We start from the raw sequence: 19,735 nt of genomic DNA on the forward strand, positions 1-19,735 counted from the left end.
GTTATCAGGGCTCTGTGTCCTGCTCTGCATAACAGTGGAGGTCCCATAGACCATCTGCATTGAGAGAACTCTTTTTCTGGGGTGTAGGCTGGTGATCCTCAGAATCCTGGACAGGGCAAGGGGCTCCACAGATGTCTCTTGAAGCGTGTGAATCCAGAGTACATCCAGGAGTCCCACTAGACTGTCAGCTCCTCGAGGGCAGAGCTGTGACCAGCATTCATCCCTCCAGCCTAGGCCTGGGCTGGGCAGGTGCCAGTGCACGTCCTCATGCTCAGCCTGGTCCCTGTGCAGAGTCCTGGTGGGGAGGGTGCTCACTCTGCAGCCCATGGCAACCCCTCACCGCCTCCCTGTGGCCAGCAGGCCTCACTACAGGCTTTTTGTCCACACCCCACCCCTCACAGCAGCAGGGGCCTGGACTCACCATCTCCTCTGGTTTCAGGGCTACGTTCAAGACATCCTGCAGCAGCAGCTGGCAGTGAGGTACATGGCCACCTCTATGTCTTGGGGACATGCACAGGGGCCAGGATGGGTCTGACACACTGAAGCACCTGGTGGCTGCCAAGTGAGCCTGAGTGAGGAGCAGATCAAGGGCTATTTCTTCCAGCTTAAGGTATGGCAGCTGGGGTGTGGGCTAGGGATGCAGGTCAAGGGCATGGGAAAGCCACTTCCCCCACCACACGCCTACCCCTAACACAGGAGGACACACAGTGGATGGACACTAACAAGGAGCATCTTGTGGGATGAGCACCAGGCAGGCTATTCTGCCCATCCTAAAGCCCGGAGAGACGTTTAGGCGGTCCAGGGCAGAGCAGGCAGTGATGCAGGTTACAGAGTCTCAGTCAGATTCAAGTGCAATCTAAGCATGCCAGCGGGAAGGCAGATGGTCAGCAGTGTACGAGTGGTAGGGAAGCTGGGAGAACGCTGGGTGCTCATTCCACCCCAGACTGGAAGAATGAGAGGTGGCTGCACCAGCAGAGCTGACCCGTTGCTTTCTGATTTCCCCTGAAGAAGCAGAAGCGCTATGATGAAGATATCTTCGGGGCTGTATTTCCCTACAAGGAGAAGAGGATGGGGCAGCAGGGAAGCATAACGATCCCAGAGCTCCAACAGCCCAAGGATGTTAAATCTGCCGCCACCAAATTTCATGACAGACCCAATTCTCCATTCTCTGAGGCCACAGGGAGATGGTGGGAAATTATATCCTCAAGCCTCACATCTTATTTCTCCATCTCCTTCCCCCTTTGTTTGACTGGTTACCAAGTAGCAGCCTGGACTGAGTGGAACTGCTTGTCTCCTTTGGGTCCACCCTTCCACCAGATAATGGAATACTGGGACGTCCTTGACACCCTTGTCCTTGTACAGGTACACGCCCTTGAACCTGGAGAGTAAACCAGCAATGCCAGGCCTGGGCGAGAAGGGTGGATCCTTCTTCAGACTGCACCACTGTAAGGGACCACAGGGGGCGCTGTCCCACCGCTCTGTATGTAGCCCCACCCTTCTCTGGGGCATGCTTTTTTGTGCTTTCAAATTTAAAGGAAATACACCCAAAAGCCTAGTGAGCCCCTGAGGGCCATTTAAACCTTCCGTGTGAGACTCCTTGATGGAGACATTTATATAAAATGCATTTTATTTTAAGCACATTGAGCGTGTGTGTGTGTGTGTGTGTGTGTGTGTGTCACAAGGAAACAGCCCTAAGTGTTGTAGACATGGGCACTGGTGGTGGCCCAGGTGGCCCTGAGGCTTCTCTGAAACGGACCCAAGGGCCACACACGTGGTGCACGTCTGGGAACCTGTGATGGGCGAGGGAGCAGTGGGCTCAGTGGAGCCTCACACAGGAGGCACCTCCTGCAGGGGACCACAGGGGTGAGATGCTGCACAGGACGCCAGCTCTTTAGTGGAGACACAGGTATTGGCCTTCTTACAAAGCCACTGCATTTGCTCTGGGGCTGCTGCTTCATGAGCCTTTGGCCAATATGATTTGGCACCTGGATGACAAAGCAGGTAAGTTCAGGCTACCCTCAAGGCCTTGGCAGTGTGGGAAGGTCACGTGTCTTCCATGGGGAAGGCTTCTCAAGGGACTGAGTGCTGTGTTCTTATCCCAATGGGAACTAAGTGAGGGTGGGTGAAATCTGTCTCCCAGCTGGGATTTGGCTTGTGTTTCCTTGGCTCCCTGGCCCCCACTCAGATGGGGTGGGGCAGGGAGAAGGAACACACCAACCTGCAGTGTCCCTGTGGTACTTTTTGCAGCAATGGTGGCCAAAGACATGGTCACCTAGCCCAGTGCCTCTGGCACGCGAACCTGCACACTAACCACCTGGGATGTCTCTCCAGTGCAGACTGATTCAGGTGTGCAGTGGGGCCCTAGATTCCTCATTTTAACCAGGCTCCCAGGTGCAGTAGGTAGTCCTCCTGGATCAAGGACTATGCTTTGAGCCCTCGCCCTGGTTCCTGAGACCCTGGATTCTTGATAAAGTTAGCAGGGTGGGTTGGAATCATGTGGACAAGACCTGTGTCCCCCTGCACTGGCCCTGGGGCTGGCAGACCCTACACACTGAGCTGCTTTCCCCACCACCGCCTCCCCCCTAACACTGGGGGACCCACAGTGGAACCACCAACAAGCTCTCCTCTGGGTCAGCTCCTCCTCACCCCCAATGCCACCTCCTCCCACTGATGACCTGCCCTGCCCTCTGGCTTCCTGGCCCTGCCCTGGCCCTCACAGGCTCTGGCCCAGCCCTTGGCCCATCTCAGAAGCATGTGGCTGGGTCCTGGGTGCAACTCTCTTACCAAGCTTCCTGTCACACATTCCTTCCAAACAGCCTGAGTCCAGCTGCTTTCTCCCACACCCTTGTGGAATTTGTGGGGACCCACTGAGAGCAGAAATGGGTCAGGATGACCCATCCAAGTGTGCCTGGGCTCCCTCTTTGGCCAGGCACTCCCCAATTCCAGGAACCGAAGTGTCTCCAAACACATTTAATAAACCACCATCATCCCGTGCACATGGGCCACCAGGGATATTTCTTTCTCACTTTATTTGGAGGACAATGGAAAAGGGAGGCCTCCAGCTGAAGAAGGCCCTGTCTGTTGGTGGAGACCAGCAGGTGTCAATCAGGGTCCTTTCTTGGAGAGGGGGAAAGGTTGGTGAGGGTACAAGGGAAGGTTAAAGGTTGGAGAAGGAGGAGGACCTGAGGAGACCACCTTCCATGTGATGACCAGCTGGTGGCTTGAGCCTGATGTGGACTTGAAAGGAGGCTGGGAAATGGAGTCAAAGGTAGACAAGGGGTAGGTTGGGAGCTTGGAAGGTGCAGGATCCTTCCTTTGTGCCCAGGGGATAGAACATGGGGCTTCAGCCACCCCCACCACCACCCCCTTCCTCGGATGTTAGGATTAGGCAGCTGGAGCCCCAGGTGGTGCCCAGGCTGAGGAAGGCAGTCCCAGCCAGCTGCCTTCTGTACCCCATGGGGGCTGCAGCCAGAAGCAGGGCCACTCAGGGACCTGGCCTCTCCAGATCCTTGGAGGGCTGGGAAGGGCTGGGGAAGGGGCAAGGGCATGGAAGGTGGAGGTGATGAGCAGATCAGGACATCAACACGCTCCAGCCTGAGTCCCCAGGACCAGGAATCCCAACTATGTTTGCACGTGGGTCAGCTGGATGTCACCTCCCACTTCCAAGTTGTTAATGGCGGGCAGGTTTTTCAGGCGGTGGTAGTAGTCAAACAGGTGCTGACCATTCACTGCCACCTTGAAGCAATGACCTTCACAGATGATCCACACCTGGACAGACAGACATCTGTGTCATTTATGGTCCACTTGGAGAGTCAGCACCCCTGAATGCAGGCTGGGCTCTCCCTCCCCACTTCCTGCCTTCCTCTAACATCCATTAAGCACCCCCGATGCCCACATCCCATCACACGGGATTCACTCTGCACAAACATGCTCTCCTGCCTATCCTTTTACATATTCTGTTCCCCTGGCATAGAATGCCCTTCCCCAAGGCGCCCACTGCACACCTCGCCCACGTGGGGAACTGCTGATCCCCCTTCAAGGTTCACCCCTCTCCAGCTGGGCTTCCCTGCCTTCTGCCACCACCTGACCCGTCCTACTCAAGTCCGGAACCCCTAAGGTCGTGTCCCCTCCCCCATCCTCACCCTCCCACTGGACCCTGAGCCTCCAGGGGCAGGACCTCTGCCTTGTGCCACCCATGTCCCTACTACCGGCACCCAGGAGTGCTCCAGGCCGGCACGGCTGTAGCGGCCCCCTCCTAACTTGTCTTTTTCACCCCAAATAGTCTCTGCAAGGCGGTCAGAGCACCTCTGTGAAAATACCCGCAGCCCCCACAACACCCGGCACTTGCGGCCCACTCACGGTGGGCCGGGCGCTGTGCTAAGCATGTCACATACACGGTGTCATTGCATTCTCACATCTCTGAGACCAGTATTGTTATCCGCCCCACTTTCAGGTGGAACAACAGAGGCTCAGAGCAGCTACGTCTCTTGCCCACAGTCACACAGTGTCTATAAGTCCAAGTATATTCCTCTCAGGCTCCAAACACACCAACACACTCTATCAAAATCCAGGCTCCTTTCTGTGTCTCTCAGGGCCCTTCCTTGGTCGTGTTCCCCCCGGGTGGGCAGTATCAGGGCCTACTTCACACAGACGCCCAGGCTCCCCACTGCTTGGTCCGGGGCGGGACTGGGCCTGGGTTTTCCATGTCAGGCTCTCTGGGTGATTCGAATCTGTAATTGGTGTTGGGAACCCCTGCTCTGCCATCTGGGCCTCCAGCCTCCCCACACTCCCCATTCCTGCACAGGCCACACCTGTGACCCTCACTTTTGCAGTGACAGGTGCTCCGTCCTACATGTCTGGGAATGCACCCCTCAGGTGTTTGTGGGTGTCTCTTTCTGCCCCTGAGGACTCCACTGCACGGTGGCCTCCAAGAGCTATTCCCGTGTCAGGTGGTGTAGCCCCTGCCCAGGCCTCACTCTCCAGGTGTGTCCTAGCTTTTGGTGTATCTGGGTCACGCTGGAAGAAGAGTTGTCCTGGGCCACACATTTGGACCCAAGACATACACACCAAGGCACATCATAATTAAGTACCCAAGATTATAAAATAAGGAGAGAATATTAAAAGCAGCGAGAGAAAAGGAGACAGTTACCTACAAAGGAGTTTCCATAAGGCTATCAGCTGATTTCTCAAAAGAAACCTTGCAGGCCACAAGGGATTAGAAAGAAGTATTCCAAATCATGAAGGGCAAGAACCTACATCCAACAAAGGTGTCTTTTAGAATGGAAGGGCAGCTAAAGTGTTTCCCAGATAAGGTCTCGTTAAAGGAGTTCATCATCACGAAGGCCTCATTATATGAAATGTTAAAGGGACTTATCTAAGAAAAAGAAGATCATAAGTATGATCAGTGAAATGACAACAGTCACAACTATCAACAACTGAACCTAAAAACGAAAACGAACTAAGCAAACAACTAGAACTGGAACAGAATCACAGAAATGGGGATCACATGGAGGGTTATCAGCAGGGAGTGGGTGGGGGGACAGTGGGGGGAAAAGGTACAGGGAATAGAAGCATTAACAGTAGATACAAAATAGACAGGGAGAGGTTAAGAATAGTATAGGAAATGGAGAAGCCAAAAAACTTATATATGCAACCCATAGATATGAACTAAGGGGGGGTTGCTGGAGGGAGGGGGTGCAGGGAAGAAGGGGATAAAGGAGCAGAAAAAATGGGACAACTGTACTAGCATAATAATAAAATATACTTAAGAATAAATACATTGCAATCGGAATCACAAAAAACTCTGATAATGTTTGAAATGAGGATTTGATTTTGTGTTGGGCCGTGTTCACAGTCGCCCTGGGCTACGTCGGCCCTCAGTCGCAGGTTGGGCGCCGCTGCTGCTCATTAGGCGCTTTTGCTTTCAGCGAAGCACCTGTGGTGACCTGCCGTGATCCACTGCCACCGAAACTGTGAAGTTCAGGGGCAGGACCTCATCTTTCTGCTTCATGGCTGCCTTCCCCATGCCCAACAGCTGGACTACTTCCTGCACTAAGTGGGTCTTTTTATTTTTTTTTAATTTTTATTGTTATTCAATTACAGTTGTATGACTTTTCTCCCCATACTAAGTGGGTCTTGATAGCAGAGCTGATGAGTGATTGTTGAATGAATGAGTGAGTGAGTGAACGAATAAATGAACGACACCTCTTTCTTGGGTTCCATCTGGCACTTATTGTCTGTGTGGCCTCAGGTGAGGATCCTGCATTTGAGTTTTTTCCTATTTCTAATGGTGGATATCACCAGCAATTTATGGGGGACTGTCACTGAAAAACCTTATGGTGACTACAACTATTTGGTGACCACACTCTCTTCTTCTGGGCCCAGCCCTCACCCCAGAGGCCTCAGCTCCCACCCACTTCCCGGGGCTCACAGGCACGCCCCACCCCCGGCCTCACTTGCCCCTCGGAGCCCCTTGGAGCTCCAGGCTGTGGCACCTACCAAGAAGCCCTGGCCTCTGGAGAAGGGCATTGCTTGGGGGAGGCCGCGTTCCTCAGGGCCCCAAGAGCCGCTGATCTGCGTGTTTCGGACCACGGCATTCTCATTGAAACGGGGGTTCAGGTGGAAGGCGATGTCACTCCCACAGCGTAGGTTGATGTGGAACCTGGGGGTCAGACAGCTCACATGGTGTTCCTCTGCCCACTGAGCCCTAGTCCCTGCCCCTCCTCACCCTGCCCAGAGGCAGGGGGAAGGCCAGAATGACCTTGGGGTAGCTCTCTTCCCCAAGAGCCCAGGCTTACCTCTGAGCACTGGACAGGACGGTGCCTGACACAGTGATGCTCTTGGAGGGGTACAGCCCACCTGGGATGGCCGTGAAGTAAGGTATCGGCTGTTGGGGAAAGAGCAGCAGGTCAGCCAGTGGAAGCCAGAGCAGCCACCACTGTAGGGGGAAAGTCCTGCCAATTTCCATGAATTTGGACTGTCCACTGAGTTTGACAACTGTGCCTGGGAGTCATATCTCTTCAAGAAAGAGTCGTGGTGCCTTTGCTTGGTTGTAAATGCCAAAGGGAAACTTTCCAGGGTTCCTCAAATTAATTAATGGGCTCAAACTGTCCTGAGAAGGACTTTGGCCAGACACAGGGGATACTGGGGCTGAGAAGGGTTGGCCATGCAATATGCCCGTGATGAAGGGACACTGTTAAAGGTGAAAGCTCCTTTCAATGACTTCTCATTTGCTTGGATGTTGAACTTCAGCTGGACCAAGGACTGCTTTTCATTTTCTGAAGCACCCTTCACCTCCCTAGCTGCCCAGCACACACCGAACCTCCACCCTCCCTGAGAAATCACTTACATAGGTGGGGTTGGTGTACATCACAGGTGGGATCACAGGGTTCTGTTGAAAAGAGACCAGGACGTTCAATGTGGGCTTGCACCCCCACCCAGGCCCGCACACACTCTGAAGGGATGCTCTGACGTGAAGCATCAGCCCTTGGACCCTCCCCTTTAGCCCCCTGTCATGGCGTCCTGGGTGGAACTTCCTGCCATAGTCCCACAGACCCCATCATGGCCACCTGCCCTGGGCCCTCCACAGGCAGCTCCGCTACCTCCAGGGCTCCCATCTGACTTGTACCAGCAGGAGGAAGAGAAGCAGTGGCTTCAGTCTGTGACCAGCAGTGACATCCCAGGGACGTGAACATGCAGGGCCTCAGACCCAGATGCTGGGGCCACTGCACCCCCCTCTCAGTCACAGAAGGACCAGTTTTCCTGCTGGTCCCGAGGGTCCTGCCTCTTGGGCCTTTGGGCAAAGGCAGCCTGACCCAGAATTTCTGCCGGCCCAAGGGGAGTTTGAGCTGCAAGGCTCCTAAGCAGAGGACCCAGCGCCAGGTGTTCCCATCCTCCTTGCTAAACTGCTTCTGCCCCTTCTCTGGGACTACAGAATTCAGTCCTTGGTGAAGGGGGGCGTCATAGGGGCTGTGAGCTGACCAGAGTTTTCAACTTACAGAGCACATGTGTCCAGGAGCACTCTGTATGGTATGGATGACTGTTTGAGTCTGGAAGAAAGAAAAGCGGGCTTAACCAGCTCTCCCCAATGTGAAGACCACCACCTGCCACCAGAGGGCACTATTTCACACACACCTTGGGAGCGGGCTCTGAGCCAGCAACCAGCTCAACCGCCCTGACAAGACCCCCACAATTGGAGCACAGAGAACTTTCTCCTCTCAAGGGGATGAGGTAGGGGAAAAGATTCTTCTGGAGAAGAAATATGGATTCATCTGTGGCCGCTAGGCCCATCTTTCTTCTCAGGGGAGTCTCTCCAGCATGGCTTCACTGTGCAGGAGGGAGAAGCAAACGTGCGGAGTGGGGCTCCTGGGGCTGTCCTCAGACTGGCAGGGGCTCGGGCAACGCAGCTCGTCGCCCCGTTCATCGGGCTAGCCAGCTACCCCTGACACCCAGACCTGCCACCACCACCACTGCAGTTAGGCCGATGGTCGAGGGGGCTGGCCCCAGCGGCCCCTTGACCTGTGGTGGAGGCCTAATGCCCATCCTGCCTCCTCCTTCTAACCCACAGGAGGACCAAAATGAAGAGGTTCCAAAGAGACAGTGAGACACTCACCATGGGAGCTGCGTTGGCCTGCCAGGACACTGGGGACTGACGGGGATGAGAACATCAACATGAGAGTTAACATCAGTGCCACACCAAAGCAGGGATGACCTCCAGAGGCAGTAAGAACACCTCCCCAGACTCACCCTCACTTCGCTCCTGCTCAGAGCGAGCCTTCCTGAGCCTGAGGTCAGGTCAGGGCTGGAGGAGAGGGGGCATCCCCACCGGCTCCTCCAGAGACAGCACATGTGTCGGATACATGCGCAGAACGCAGAGCTTGCCTCAGCTCCCAGAGAGAGGCTCGACCATGGATGCCTTCCAGTGTCACGTCCCACCCAGAAGGTGCAAAGTAGCATTTACTGAGGACTGTTGTGTGCCAAGCTCCCTCTTCAGGGTTTATGAGGGAGGCGTCCTTAGCTTCTGTTTTGCTCAGTGAGACAATCAGGCTCAGAAAGGTTAAACAACTTGCCCAAGCCTGTCCAGGTAGCCAGTGATAAAATGCAAATTGGCACCCAGTTGTGTCTGATTGTATCCAGCATACCTGGTCCTCCCCAGGCCAGGGCCAAAGTCAGGCTGCCTGGCAAGGCTTCCTGGAGCTCCTACCTGCACTGTGATGGGCCACAGGATGGCTGGGTAGAAGGGCACCCCTTGCCCTTTGTCTCCACTGCTCAAGTGGCCAAAGGAAGGGCCTGGCCCTGCCCCTTTTTCCTGTCCTGGACCCTCTCCCCACCCAGCAGACTGTCCTTCTTGCCCTGACTGGGGTCCGCCTCTGCTGGCTGTGCAAACCACACTCCTCATTCATTTATCCAGTCCCTCCTGCATTCCAGGCCCTGTGCACAGGGTGGGGGATACACAAAAGGACAAGTCACAGGTCCAAGCTCATGGGTGTGGGGCAGGGGGGTGTGGAGTGATGGGGACAGACATGTAGATACAGTTACAAGAAGACAGAGTGACTAGCATGGCGCAGAGTTGTAAAAAGTCCAGGAGGATGGGAGGTGGTGGGGCATCCAGCCATCTGCCCCACAGGGAAGATGGCCCTGAGGTGACATTTAAGCAGAGCATTGAAGGGGAGTTAGTTGGCTGGCTGGGGGTGAGGTGGCAATGGGGACTTTTGGCATCAGGACAGCAGATGCAAAGCCGTGGTGGCTGCAGACAGCCTGGAGGGAGCAGTGGAGACCATGTGAGTTTAGTGGGTGGGGTGGGAGGCCAGGAGGAGGGCTGGGCACCTGGGGCGAGGATCCTCCGCATCCCACTGGGGAGTTTGAGCTCTATTGAGAAGGGCTTTGGGCCTTTGGGATTTTTAAGCAGGGAGAGGATGTGATCAGATTTGCTTGTGAGAAGGTCACTGTGGCAGTGGGTGGGTGTGAGGGAGCAAGGGGCCAGGTGGCCTGGATCAAGGCACCAGCTTTGGGAAGGAGGGGCATTGGTGCACTGGAGAGATATTAAGGAAGGGAGGGAAGAACTAAGGATGACTCCCAGGTCCTGGCACTGGGTGCCCAGTGGGTGGAGCTAGGGAAGCTTGGGTGGGCATGAAGGGGCCTGTAGCCTTGGCCGGCCTGCTGCCTGGAACTAGCCTCCATCTCAGACCCTCTGTCCTTCCTGCTGGCTGTCCTGCTTCCCGGGTTCTCACATGTGACTCACTTTTGGTTTGCGCCCTTTGGGCTTGGGTGGGACACAGGCTGTCTGAGAAAATTGCATCCCGGAGAAGGCAGGCTGGACAAGGATGACACGGGTGTTCTGTTAAAATAAAAGGAGCCGCAGGGTGAAAAGAAGCTGTAACAGAGCCAAGAAAGGGTGGAAAGGCAGGGGCCGGGGCAGGAGGTGAGAGCAAGGCAGGTGGGGAGGCAGCAGGGGCCAGCGAGAGGTAGTGGGGGAATATGAGGGATAAGGACCAAAGAGAGAGGAGCTCATATTTGTTGAGGGCCTAACATGCGCTTTTCTCATCTCAGGGAGTGCACCCAAATGCCAGAAATAGTGACAACTGCCCCCATGTAGCTGTGGGGGGGGGGCTCTGCGGGAACGTGGGTCCTGTGGGAATGAGGGCCCAGAGGTCCCACTCTTCTCAGTTTTCACAAAATGCCCGAAAGTGAGATTTCCACGGGCTCTCCCCCAGGCCACCAACATTTTTGGTAAATGAATTTACCACCTGAACCACTGTTCAGCACACAGTGGGGCGGCACCAAGTGCGTTCCCATCAGTGCGCAGCGGTCACCCTACTCAGCTCCCGAGCGCAAAGCTCCTCCTGACCTTTCAGAGGTTGGCAGCACAGGCAGAATTTCCAATCACGGAGAGAGCGTCAAATAGTCCCTGGTGTGGGCCTCTGTGGGCCATTTCTTGTTTAAGATTTTATTGATTCATTTGTAGAGAAAGGGGAAGGGAGGGAGAAAGAGAGGGAGAGGAAAATCAACGTGAGAGAGAAACATCCATCAGCCACCTCTCATACGCGCCCTCGCCAGGTATGGAACCCACAACCCGGGCATGTGCCCAGACCAGGAATCGAACCCCTGACACCTTGCATTTCGGGACAATGCCCAACCTTCAGAACTACACTGGTGAGGCCCGTGTGAGCTGCTTTGTGATGTCTGACACGTGTCCCCTCATTGAGCTCACACAATAACACTGGGGTGGCAGTGACTGTGCCTCTTCCACAAACGAGGAAACCGAGGGTGGGAGAGGCAAAGTCATTCGTCTAAGATCCCACCGCTGACGACAGTGACAGAGCTGAATCTGAGCTTGGCTTCTTTCTGGAACCACATGGCCTCCTAACCAGGGTGGCAACAGAGTGACAGAGCAGAGTGGTAGGAGGAGGGAGGCTGAAGCAGGTGATCTGGACACAGATGGTGACACACGAAGGACAGGCCAGGGAGACAGGGGTATGACACCAGCGTCACCTGGGTAGGAAACTGCCTGCCTGGTACCTTTGGGCCCATCCAACAGGGCCCTAAACCGTGCCCTAAACTGTACCCAGACCTGAGACAGGTGCCGGTTGGACAATCTGACCTGGAAGCTGATGTTAGTCAGTCCCACAGCGCCAGTGACAGAGATGGCGTCCACTCTGTGGAATGGCACGCGGTGTGAGTACTGCGTGAAGAGGTTTCCATTCACCATCACCTGTCAACAAGAGTGCCCGGTTTAGCAGTGGGGTCCCAGACCAGGGTGGGCAGCACACCTGAGCCTCCAGGACCCCTGCTTCTAGAAATCCAGACCTCTCTGGTTTTCATCTCCATCCCCTTTGGGTCTGGCACCAGCCTGCAGAGCTGCACCAGTCACAGGAACACACACGTGATCCTAAGTGCATCCCGACCCAGTCACCCTGTGGTTCCGGTCGCTGGCTTCTCAGTTCTATGATTTTTTTATTTATTGAAGTAGCTTTGTCTTTCCGCTCTTGGCTCGCCTGGAGTGTGATTTAAGTATGCACATTTGAATATGTATAAAATGCTCCTGGGGAGCAGAGGTGAGGGGACCCCAGGTTGCACACTGAGGGGATGGGAACACTCAGGTTCCCACAGCGAAGCACTGACACAGCCTCCCTCTCCCCGCCCAGCAGCACTGCTCCACCTGCAAAAGCACGTACAGTGCCGAGCAACGCTGAGCCATTCCCAGGTCCTGGAGAAGGCCTGCAACCACGTCACCCCACCAAAAAAAAATTACCCCAAGGTCCAGGAGAGGACAATGGCTACTGCCATGGAGTGGAATTAGCTTGTTACCCGAGGCGGAAGGACACCCCGGTGACTCATCTAGTTCTTATTCCCTAGTAATCCAAGCTCAGGCGCCCTGCAGATGCAGGTGAGGGAGTGTAGGGTCCTTTGTCGGTAGAGGCACTGTGAGGGCGACTGTTCCCCTGGGTGAGAGGGCAGGGGCTCAGGCAGTGGGCGGGAGGGAGGAGAGTTCCTGCTCACCTGGAATTCCATGCTCTGCACCAGGAAGCGCAGCTCAAAGGGATTCCCCTTCTGCAAGGGCATTTGCATCTTCCTCTCCTCTGCCCCCCAGCTTCCTTTCTGCTTTGTGTTACAGACCACATACCCGCCCTCTTCAAACCGAGGGTTGAAGTGGAAGGCAATGTCCTGGTCACTGAAGCCGGTCTGGAAGTTCACAGCAAACCTGGGCCCCGGGGAATGAGAGAGCGTGCTGGTTAGTGCTCACGGAAGGAGCAGGAAGGCCTCTTGCCCCTGACTTGCGTGCGTGTGGGAACCCGTGTACATCCCGTGTGGCAGCTTTGCTCCCAGGACGCCTCCCTTGCCTTCCTGATGGTTTCCCTCATTTGTATGTAGTGTGTTCCTGGGTCCTCATTGTACTTTACCCTTTCCAGTGCGGCGTTCTAAAAATCAGTAGAAAATGGGTAAAGGAAAATGTTGACACTATTAACAGGAGGCATAAAACTGATGACAACTTTCTACTGAAGGTGCAAATCGGGAATATGCCTAGAAGCAAGAGGCTTTGGTGGAAAGTGGGCACTTGACAGAGGGCGGCCCACGAGTGTGCGTGTGGGGAGGAGGAAGCAAACTGACAGAACACGTGGGGTTGATGGAATTTCCCTCTGGACTGAGACACAGGGGCTTCCAGAGAGGGTGATGTGTCCAGAGGGGCTCCCGTGTGCCGTGTACGCAGACCCCACCCAGATCAGGAAGAGCCCCCACCTGCCCCCACCTGGACCTCAGCAGAGGCCCCTGGGCTGCGGGAGGGTGGGAGTGCCCGGCAGCCACAAGCTCTTCCCTGTTCCCCAAAGAGCCCTCTTGGATGGGAACCAGAGAAGATATTTGTATTTCGAATGGACTTAGTAATATCCAGAAAAGAACTTGAAACAGAAAGTGACCAAAGTACATTTAACAGCACATTTAGATATTTCCATTTAAGCCAAATGGCTTCGAGTAAATGAGGGCAGTGGTGGGTCATAAAGGAAGTGTTATTTTTCCCTCTCTGGGTTTTCGAGTGCACAGTTCAATCCTAGACCATAATAATCAGTGTCTGGCTGCCTTGGACTGTGAGCTCCTGCTTCCCCGTGTGGGCGGAGCCGACCTGAGCTGACAGGCAGCATGGCTGGTTGACAGCCAAGGCAGTTCCAGGTACCTGGTTGCAGAGGACTGGTGCACAATCCCATTGACAGTGACCTGAAGTCCTTCCTGGAGGCCCCCTTGGATGGACCCAGTGAAGGGGACGATCTGCAGGGAGAAGAGGCAGGGTGTCAGCAGGCCGGCCTCCTTCTGGCCACCACCACAGCACTTGTTAGTGGCCGTCCCGGTGTCAGGCCTGGAGCTCAGGGCCGGGAGCAGCTGGGAACTGAGGAGATGGCCCCAACGCAGGCAGTTGCACAGCCACTCTGAGACTGATGAGGAGACCTCCAGGCTCTGAGTCAGTGTGATCAGGAGCTGACCTCCTGTAGGGGGAAGTAGCATGTACAGGACCCTGAGAGGGGAAGGGACCAGGGCAGTGAGAGGGGCTGCTGTGCCACAGGCCAAGCTCCCAGCAAAGGCCCCAGGGCCCTGGTTGAAGACTCAGAAACCATAGCAAAGAGGCCGCTGGCCTATCGTAAAGGATAACCTTCCAGCTCACCTGAGAAGGTCTAGAGGAAGGCATCCTCTCACCTCCTGCCCACCCCCATAGAGCAGGGGAGGCTGTGACCTTTGCCCTCCCAGCCACCTGGGGCAGCACCTCTTCCTGGGTGCTTTCTGCAGCCCTGGGGCAGCCTCCTCCTCCACTCCTGCTCCTGGGCTCCCCATTCCCTCCCCCAGGCCCCGAGCACCCTCCGAAGCCCTAACGAGGTGTCTCCACGCCTCCCAGGCCCCGTGGACACAGATTGTGTCCCGTCCTCTCTCCCAGGCTACTGGGAAGCAGCAAAGGCTCTGGTGAGGTGCGCCTCATTTTACAGCCAGACGTAACCCAGGTTGGATCCTTTCTGGTGTCTGTAAACTGAGGGACCTTGGGAAGCTTATTGAACCTCTCTTTGCCTCAGTGCGCTCACCTGTAAAATAGGGCCACATCCTACCTGTGTGTCAGATGGATGACTCAGTGAGAAAAGCCTGGGGAGAACGGACATCGCAGGTGCCTCTACCACACCCTCCCCTGGCTCTCTGGGCAAAATCCCCACACTGGTCACTGCTAGCCTGTTAATGCCTATTGGGAACCGCCCTGCCTGGTTTCAGAAGCTGTAAACCCTGATGGCTAAGGCTGAGTCAGAGACCTTGGGACCATAAGCCATTAAGGAGACAAAGCTTATCTCCCTGGCAGGGGCGCCATCTCTGCCCACTTTACTTCACCCTGCTTGGCCCTGAGCTTGACCAGTTAGCCAATGACAGGTAAGATTCCTCAAGGGAGGAACGGTCTAAGACAGGCATGGTCACGAAAAAGGCCCACAGGGAAGGACTCGGGGGGCTATAGAAAAAGGGGGTGATGGACCCTCGCCCCTCGGTTTTGACATAGCCTGAGTCCTCATTCTGTCTGCAAGAAGTCTCCTAATCTCTCTGCTGCCTCACTTCCCCTGCCTGACTTAAGCCTGAAACACTGACAGAGGGCGGTGCAGTCCTGTGCTGGAAAGGGCGGGTTCCCCGGGGAATCAGGTCTAAGAAAGAATGCATAAAACCCTGTGAAACCTGCTTTGTTTATACCCTCATCTTAAATGATAAGGGTCCAAGCCTGAAATGAGTTTGTTTCCCAAAGTTTTATAGCCCTTTAACTAACTGACCATAACTCAGAATAAGCCCTCAAAGTTCTCTATATGTTCTCTATTGTTTGACCCTTACGGCCTGACAATGATTGATGAGCTTCACCTGTATTCCTGTGCAAAATGAACCTAATAAAAGCCCATGGAGGAAAAGGCTCTTGGCCCTTCTCCTTTGAGAGACTGGCCACCTCTCCTCCCCACGTGATCATGTCTTGGTAGACTTAACTCATCCGTGGCGGCCGAGGGGGCCCTGCGGTAATGCCCCCCCACAACGCTGACCTCCAGAATGCCTTTTCTCCAAGGTGGCCTGTCATCCGCACTGCCCTAGGAGAGAACTCCCAGCTCCTGGTCAGTTTAAAGTTTTTCTTTCTTTTGTTGTTCCCCTGACCTGAGGACACTTTTTCATTGCTTCTTAGAAAGAGAGGAAAAGGAGAGAGATATCAATTCGAGAGAGAAACATCAATTGCTCACCTCCCATATGTGTCCTGACTGTGAATCGAACCTGCATCCTTTCCTTATGGGAAGACGCTCCAAGCAATGGAGCCACACCTGCCAGGGCCCATGGTTTTTACTACCACACAGCTGGCTCTCCCAATGAAGTACAGAACGTCCTCACTCCAGGCTCGCTGAGTGCTTCCCTGGACCCAACACCCGGTCCTGTCCTGATCGTGCTTCCAGCTTCCATCCTGCCCCTGAGGAGGCTGGGCCAGATAGGGCTGGTGGGGGGCAGGAATGGGGAGTGAGGCCTCCAGAGAGGCCCTCTCGGTGTTCAGCTCTTCAGCAGAACAGCCAGGCTCCATGACCTCCCAGCACACTTTGGAGGAAGAGGAAGGTCACTCCTGACTGCTGGGAGTGACGGGATCCCTGGGGGTGGGCCCATGTGGGGTAGACGGGTGCTTCTGGCCCCTGTGGGGGAGACGCCCATCCTCCTTTCTGTCTGGACTGCAAGGCCCTGTTTTAACTGCTCATGGAGAATTCTCCTTCGGATTTGAAAAACTGTGAGTCCAAGGATTAAAAAGTAAAAACCAGTCACCAGGATAAGAACGTGTCAGGACCTGGAAGGAGCCCTGGTATCCCCCATCTTACAGGAAAGGAGCCCGAGGTCACAAGTTCTGACCCTGAAGCCCCATGGAGCACCAAGCAGGCCTGGCTCAGCTTCCTCCAGCCCCAGCACCAGCCCTTCCTCAAGGAGAGCCCAGGGGCTGGGGACTGCAGAAGAAAGCAGGCCACACCAGGGGCCCTACTGAGCTGGGCTGCAGTGTGAAGCCCAGGCAGCAATGCCCCCACCAGCCTCTGCCCCTAGTGCTCTGCTGCTGCCCACCCCCCCATCCCATGCCCCCACCCAGAAGGGCTCTGTCAGTCCACCTCTTCTGCCCCTCAGGAAACTGTTGGCCAAGGCTGGCAGAGGCTTCTATGGACACTATGGGGCCGGGACCAGGACACAGCAACCCCACAGGCGTCCTGGGCCTGGGGCTGCCACTTGCCTGCCTTCCCCCATTATTGTTCTCTCTGTGGGCACCTCCCTCTTCTGGGGATAAATCAAGGCACCTCCCTTCTCTGCCAGTTACCATCCAGGCACATTTGGCAAGTGGCCTCAATGTTTCTGAGCCTCAGTTTTCCCATGAATGCCATGGGGATTATAAAGCTCAGAGGGTCCAAACAAAGCCACCTGCAGACAGGCCCACACACCTGGCATAAAGGTGCAAACCAGCCCTGTGCATCCCACACTGCAGGGACGGCCCCACTCCTCCCTCACTCCCCACAGGGACCCTCTGCAGACTCCCCTGAGCTGCCCCGGCTTGTGGGCCCACCCCACAGGGAGCAGACCCCTCAGGAGGTCTTCCCTGCTGCCCCCACACCCCTCATCATACTCAACCCATCCAGTCACCCACAGTGTGCCGGGCACTCTTCAAGCACCCGAGAATGACCTTCACTGAATCCTCACCCCGATTCTGGACATGACTCAAGGACTCTCCCTATGTTACAGATGTGGAAACTGAGGCCCAGAGAGGTAAAAGTAGCTTGGCTTCAGTCACCTATTTCCTAGCCAGTAGAGGCTGATCCCAGGGAGGCCACCTCCAGAGGAAGCATGCCCTACTGGACCCTCCTCCTCCCCAGAAGTCCTATGTACTTCCCCTTTCATTCCCAGAAACCATCTCTCCTAGTGATGACCTGTGCCCTCCTTCCCCTCAGCACCGAGGACAGGACGGGCACCCGCGGGGAGCTCAGTCAGATTTGTCCAATGCATGGATCCGGATTGCCCCCCACCCCGGCACTTCCGCCCTTCTGTGTTCTCTTTGGGAAGCCCCCTGCACCCCTGCCACCCAGTGTGGTGTCCTCAGAAACCCCGAGCTGCTTCCCTGGAGAGGCAGTAGCTCAGCCTGGCAGCACCACCCATGCCCGATGTGCAGAAACTCACTGGGTTCACGAAGGGAGGCTGGACGCTGCCGAAGTTCATCTCTCCACCACCTCTGTGGTCACGGTTGCTTCTCACATCAGCCAGGCAGTCCTCTGCACTGGAGAGGAGTCAACAAAGAAATAGAAACCAAACCAATCTGGCAATAATTCAGTGGGAGGAGCCAGGAGCAAGAGGAAATGGGTCTAGAGAAAGGGAAGGGAAGGGTTCTGGGGGAAGAGGGGCAAGCATGGAACTCAGGGGCAGGAGAGTAAAGACTTTACCCCAGTGCTCTTTCCTTCCTCTCCTCCTGTGCTCCACCCGAAGACTGAGTCAGGTGGGGTTCACTGATTCAAAGAGCCTGGCCTCCCTGAATGACAGCTAGGTTCTAGATGCTGCTGCTCATTGGGGAGTAGCTGTGTCTCCTGAGCACTCAGTCACAGTGTCCAGAACAATGGGGGTGTTTGACAGAGTCGCTCTGGTAGGCGGGTGGGTGGTGGTGGTGGAAGGCCTGGTTATACCCATTTTACACACAGAGAAACTGAGGTTCAGAGAAGCTAGGGACATGCCGTAGGTCACACAGCTCACTGGTGGCAGGCTGACCTCTATGAGGATACTTAGGTTCTCCAAAGGGCACTTCTCTCCTTTAAAATCCTACTCCTCACATAAAAACATCATCACATGAAAAGAGGTATTTTACAAACGGAAAATTTCACAGTGGAGGCTATGACATCCCTGGTTATCGTGGTGCCCTGGGAGCTTCTGCGGCCCCACTCGGTGAGCTCACCTCTTTTCTCTCCGCCTCTCTTCTCCTCTCTCCTTCTTTTTTAATGGCCTCACAATCATTAGCCGATCAACTTATTATTGCAAAAAAAAATCAACAGAGAAAAATCATTTTTTCAACATTTTCCCTACATAAAAGCCCAGCTATCTAGATACTAGTGACCTTTAAGCGATTTCAAGGGGCAGACAAGCTGGACGGAACATAAGACGGAGCCATGTCCTATGTGCCATTCCTCATGAACCCACATTCGTTCTTCTCCAACGTCTCCTCTTGCAGCTGCACCCCATTTTATTGCCAGTTTGCACCCGAACCCACTGGGCAATGGGCCCATTCAGCTGTCATTTCTTCACCAGGAACCTCTCGGTCCTGAAAGTCTCGTGAGAAGACATGGCGAAGAAGAATCTATGGCACGGACCGCCGCGGTGGAGAAAGAGAGACTGCTCTGTCCCTTCTCTTTCTGGGCTTTAGAATAGACACACGAGAAGTCTGGGACACAGCGGAACATTCCAAGTGACGTGGAGGTCAGGGTGACATATTAAATAAAGTGTCTTAAATGGCTTCAGCACCGAGGTAAGGAAAATGGTTGATCAGGGACTAGCAGCATTGGGGAGGAGGTGCGAGGAGCGGGGACAATAAACTTACCTGAAGTCCAGCACGTCCCTGCAAAGTGCTGGACAGGAAACCAATGTGCTACTGGCCAAGCCCGACTGAGCAGACTAAGCACCAAGTGGGTGGAAGGTGCCCCGGGGTCATGCATATGTCTGCACCTCTCTTCGTTCCTGAACCTTGTCTAGATGGACCAGAATTTGCAAAGGCTGGCTTCCCAGAGAGGCTCTGGCGTCCCCTCGGCCCAACCTGCACCCCCATCATACTCCTGGATCAACTAGAATCTAACCGGCTGGAGGGGCAGACGGCACCGCTGGAGCAGACAGGAGGGAAAGGAAGACACATTCTTTGCTATCCTGTCCAGCACCAGGGATGCTGGGGACACCGGGGACAACGTCTTCGTTGATTGGGATATGGAACAAGTGGAATTCTCATTCCTTGCAGGTGGGACTGTGAAATAATACAACTTAGGAAAACAACTCAAGAGGGGTGAGGACGCATGCCCGTGTCCAGGGCAGCGTTACTCACCTTGGCTCCAAAGTGGGAAGAACACAAATGTGCATAAAAGGAGGAGGAAGGAAGACACTTTGGTGTTCACACGACACAACGGCCCAGCCAGAGAAAGGAACCGGGACACAGGCCACAGCAGAGAATGTCAGAGTGGAACAAGGAAGCTGGGAGGGCATGAAGGCA

The 19,735-nt window shown here is 55.0% G+C and overlaps 1 protein-coding gene and 1 pseudogene across 4 annotated transcripts; both read right to left on the reverse strand.

Moving 5' to 3' along the window:
* Positions 1-3,012: 3,012 nt before the first annotated feature.
* Positions 3,013-17,827, reverse strand: LOC112308588 (galectin-9). Of its 4 annotated transcripts, none has more exons than XM_024564881.3 (11): positions 17,677-17,827; positions 13,667-13,758; positions 12,499-12,700; positions 11,600-11,710; positions 10,241-10,336; positions 8,612-8,647; positions 7,998-8,048; positions 7,349-7,390; positions 6,798-6,886; positions 6,499-6,661; positions 3,013-3,768 (listed from the first exon to the last, which is right to left on the reverse strand). In XM_024564881.3, the coding sequence occupies exons 1-11, from the start codon at positions 17,713-17,715 to the stop codon at positions 3,622-3,624; spliced, it is 1,068 nt and encodes a 355-aa protein (XP_024420649.2). In that variant the 5' UTR covers positions 17,716-17,827; the 3' UTR covers positions 3,013-3,621. The 4 variants fall into 4 exon arrangements, with proteins under 4 accessions (XP_024420649.2, XP_045055197.2, XP_024420650.2 ...); XM_045199262.2 differs by lacking the exon at positions 17,677-17,827 and adding an exon at positions 14,583-14,689; XM_024564882.3 differs by lacking the exon at positions 10,241-10,336.
* Positions 17,828-18,669: 842 nt separating this feature from the next.
* On the reverse strand, positions 18,670-18,825 carry LOC112308687 (large ribosomal subunit protein eL39-like; annotated as a pseudogene).
* Positions 18,826-19,735: the final 910 nt, after the last annotated feature.

The sequence above is a fragment of the Desmodus rotundus genome, chromosome 9 (genome assembly GCF_022682495.2).
Source record: "Desmodus rotundus isolate HL8 chromosome 9, HLdesRot8A.1, whole genome shotgun sequence".
In the NCBI taxonomy this organism is placed as follows: domain Eukaryota; kingdom Metazoa; phylum Chordata; class Mammalia; order Chiroptera; family Phyllostomidae; genus Desmodus; species Desmodus rotundus.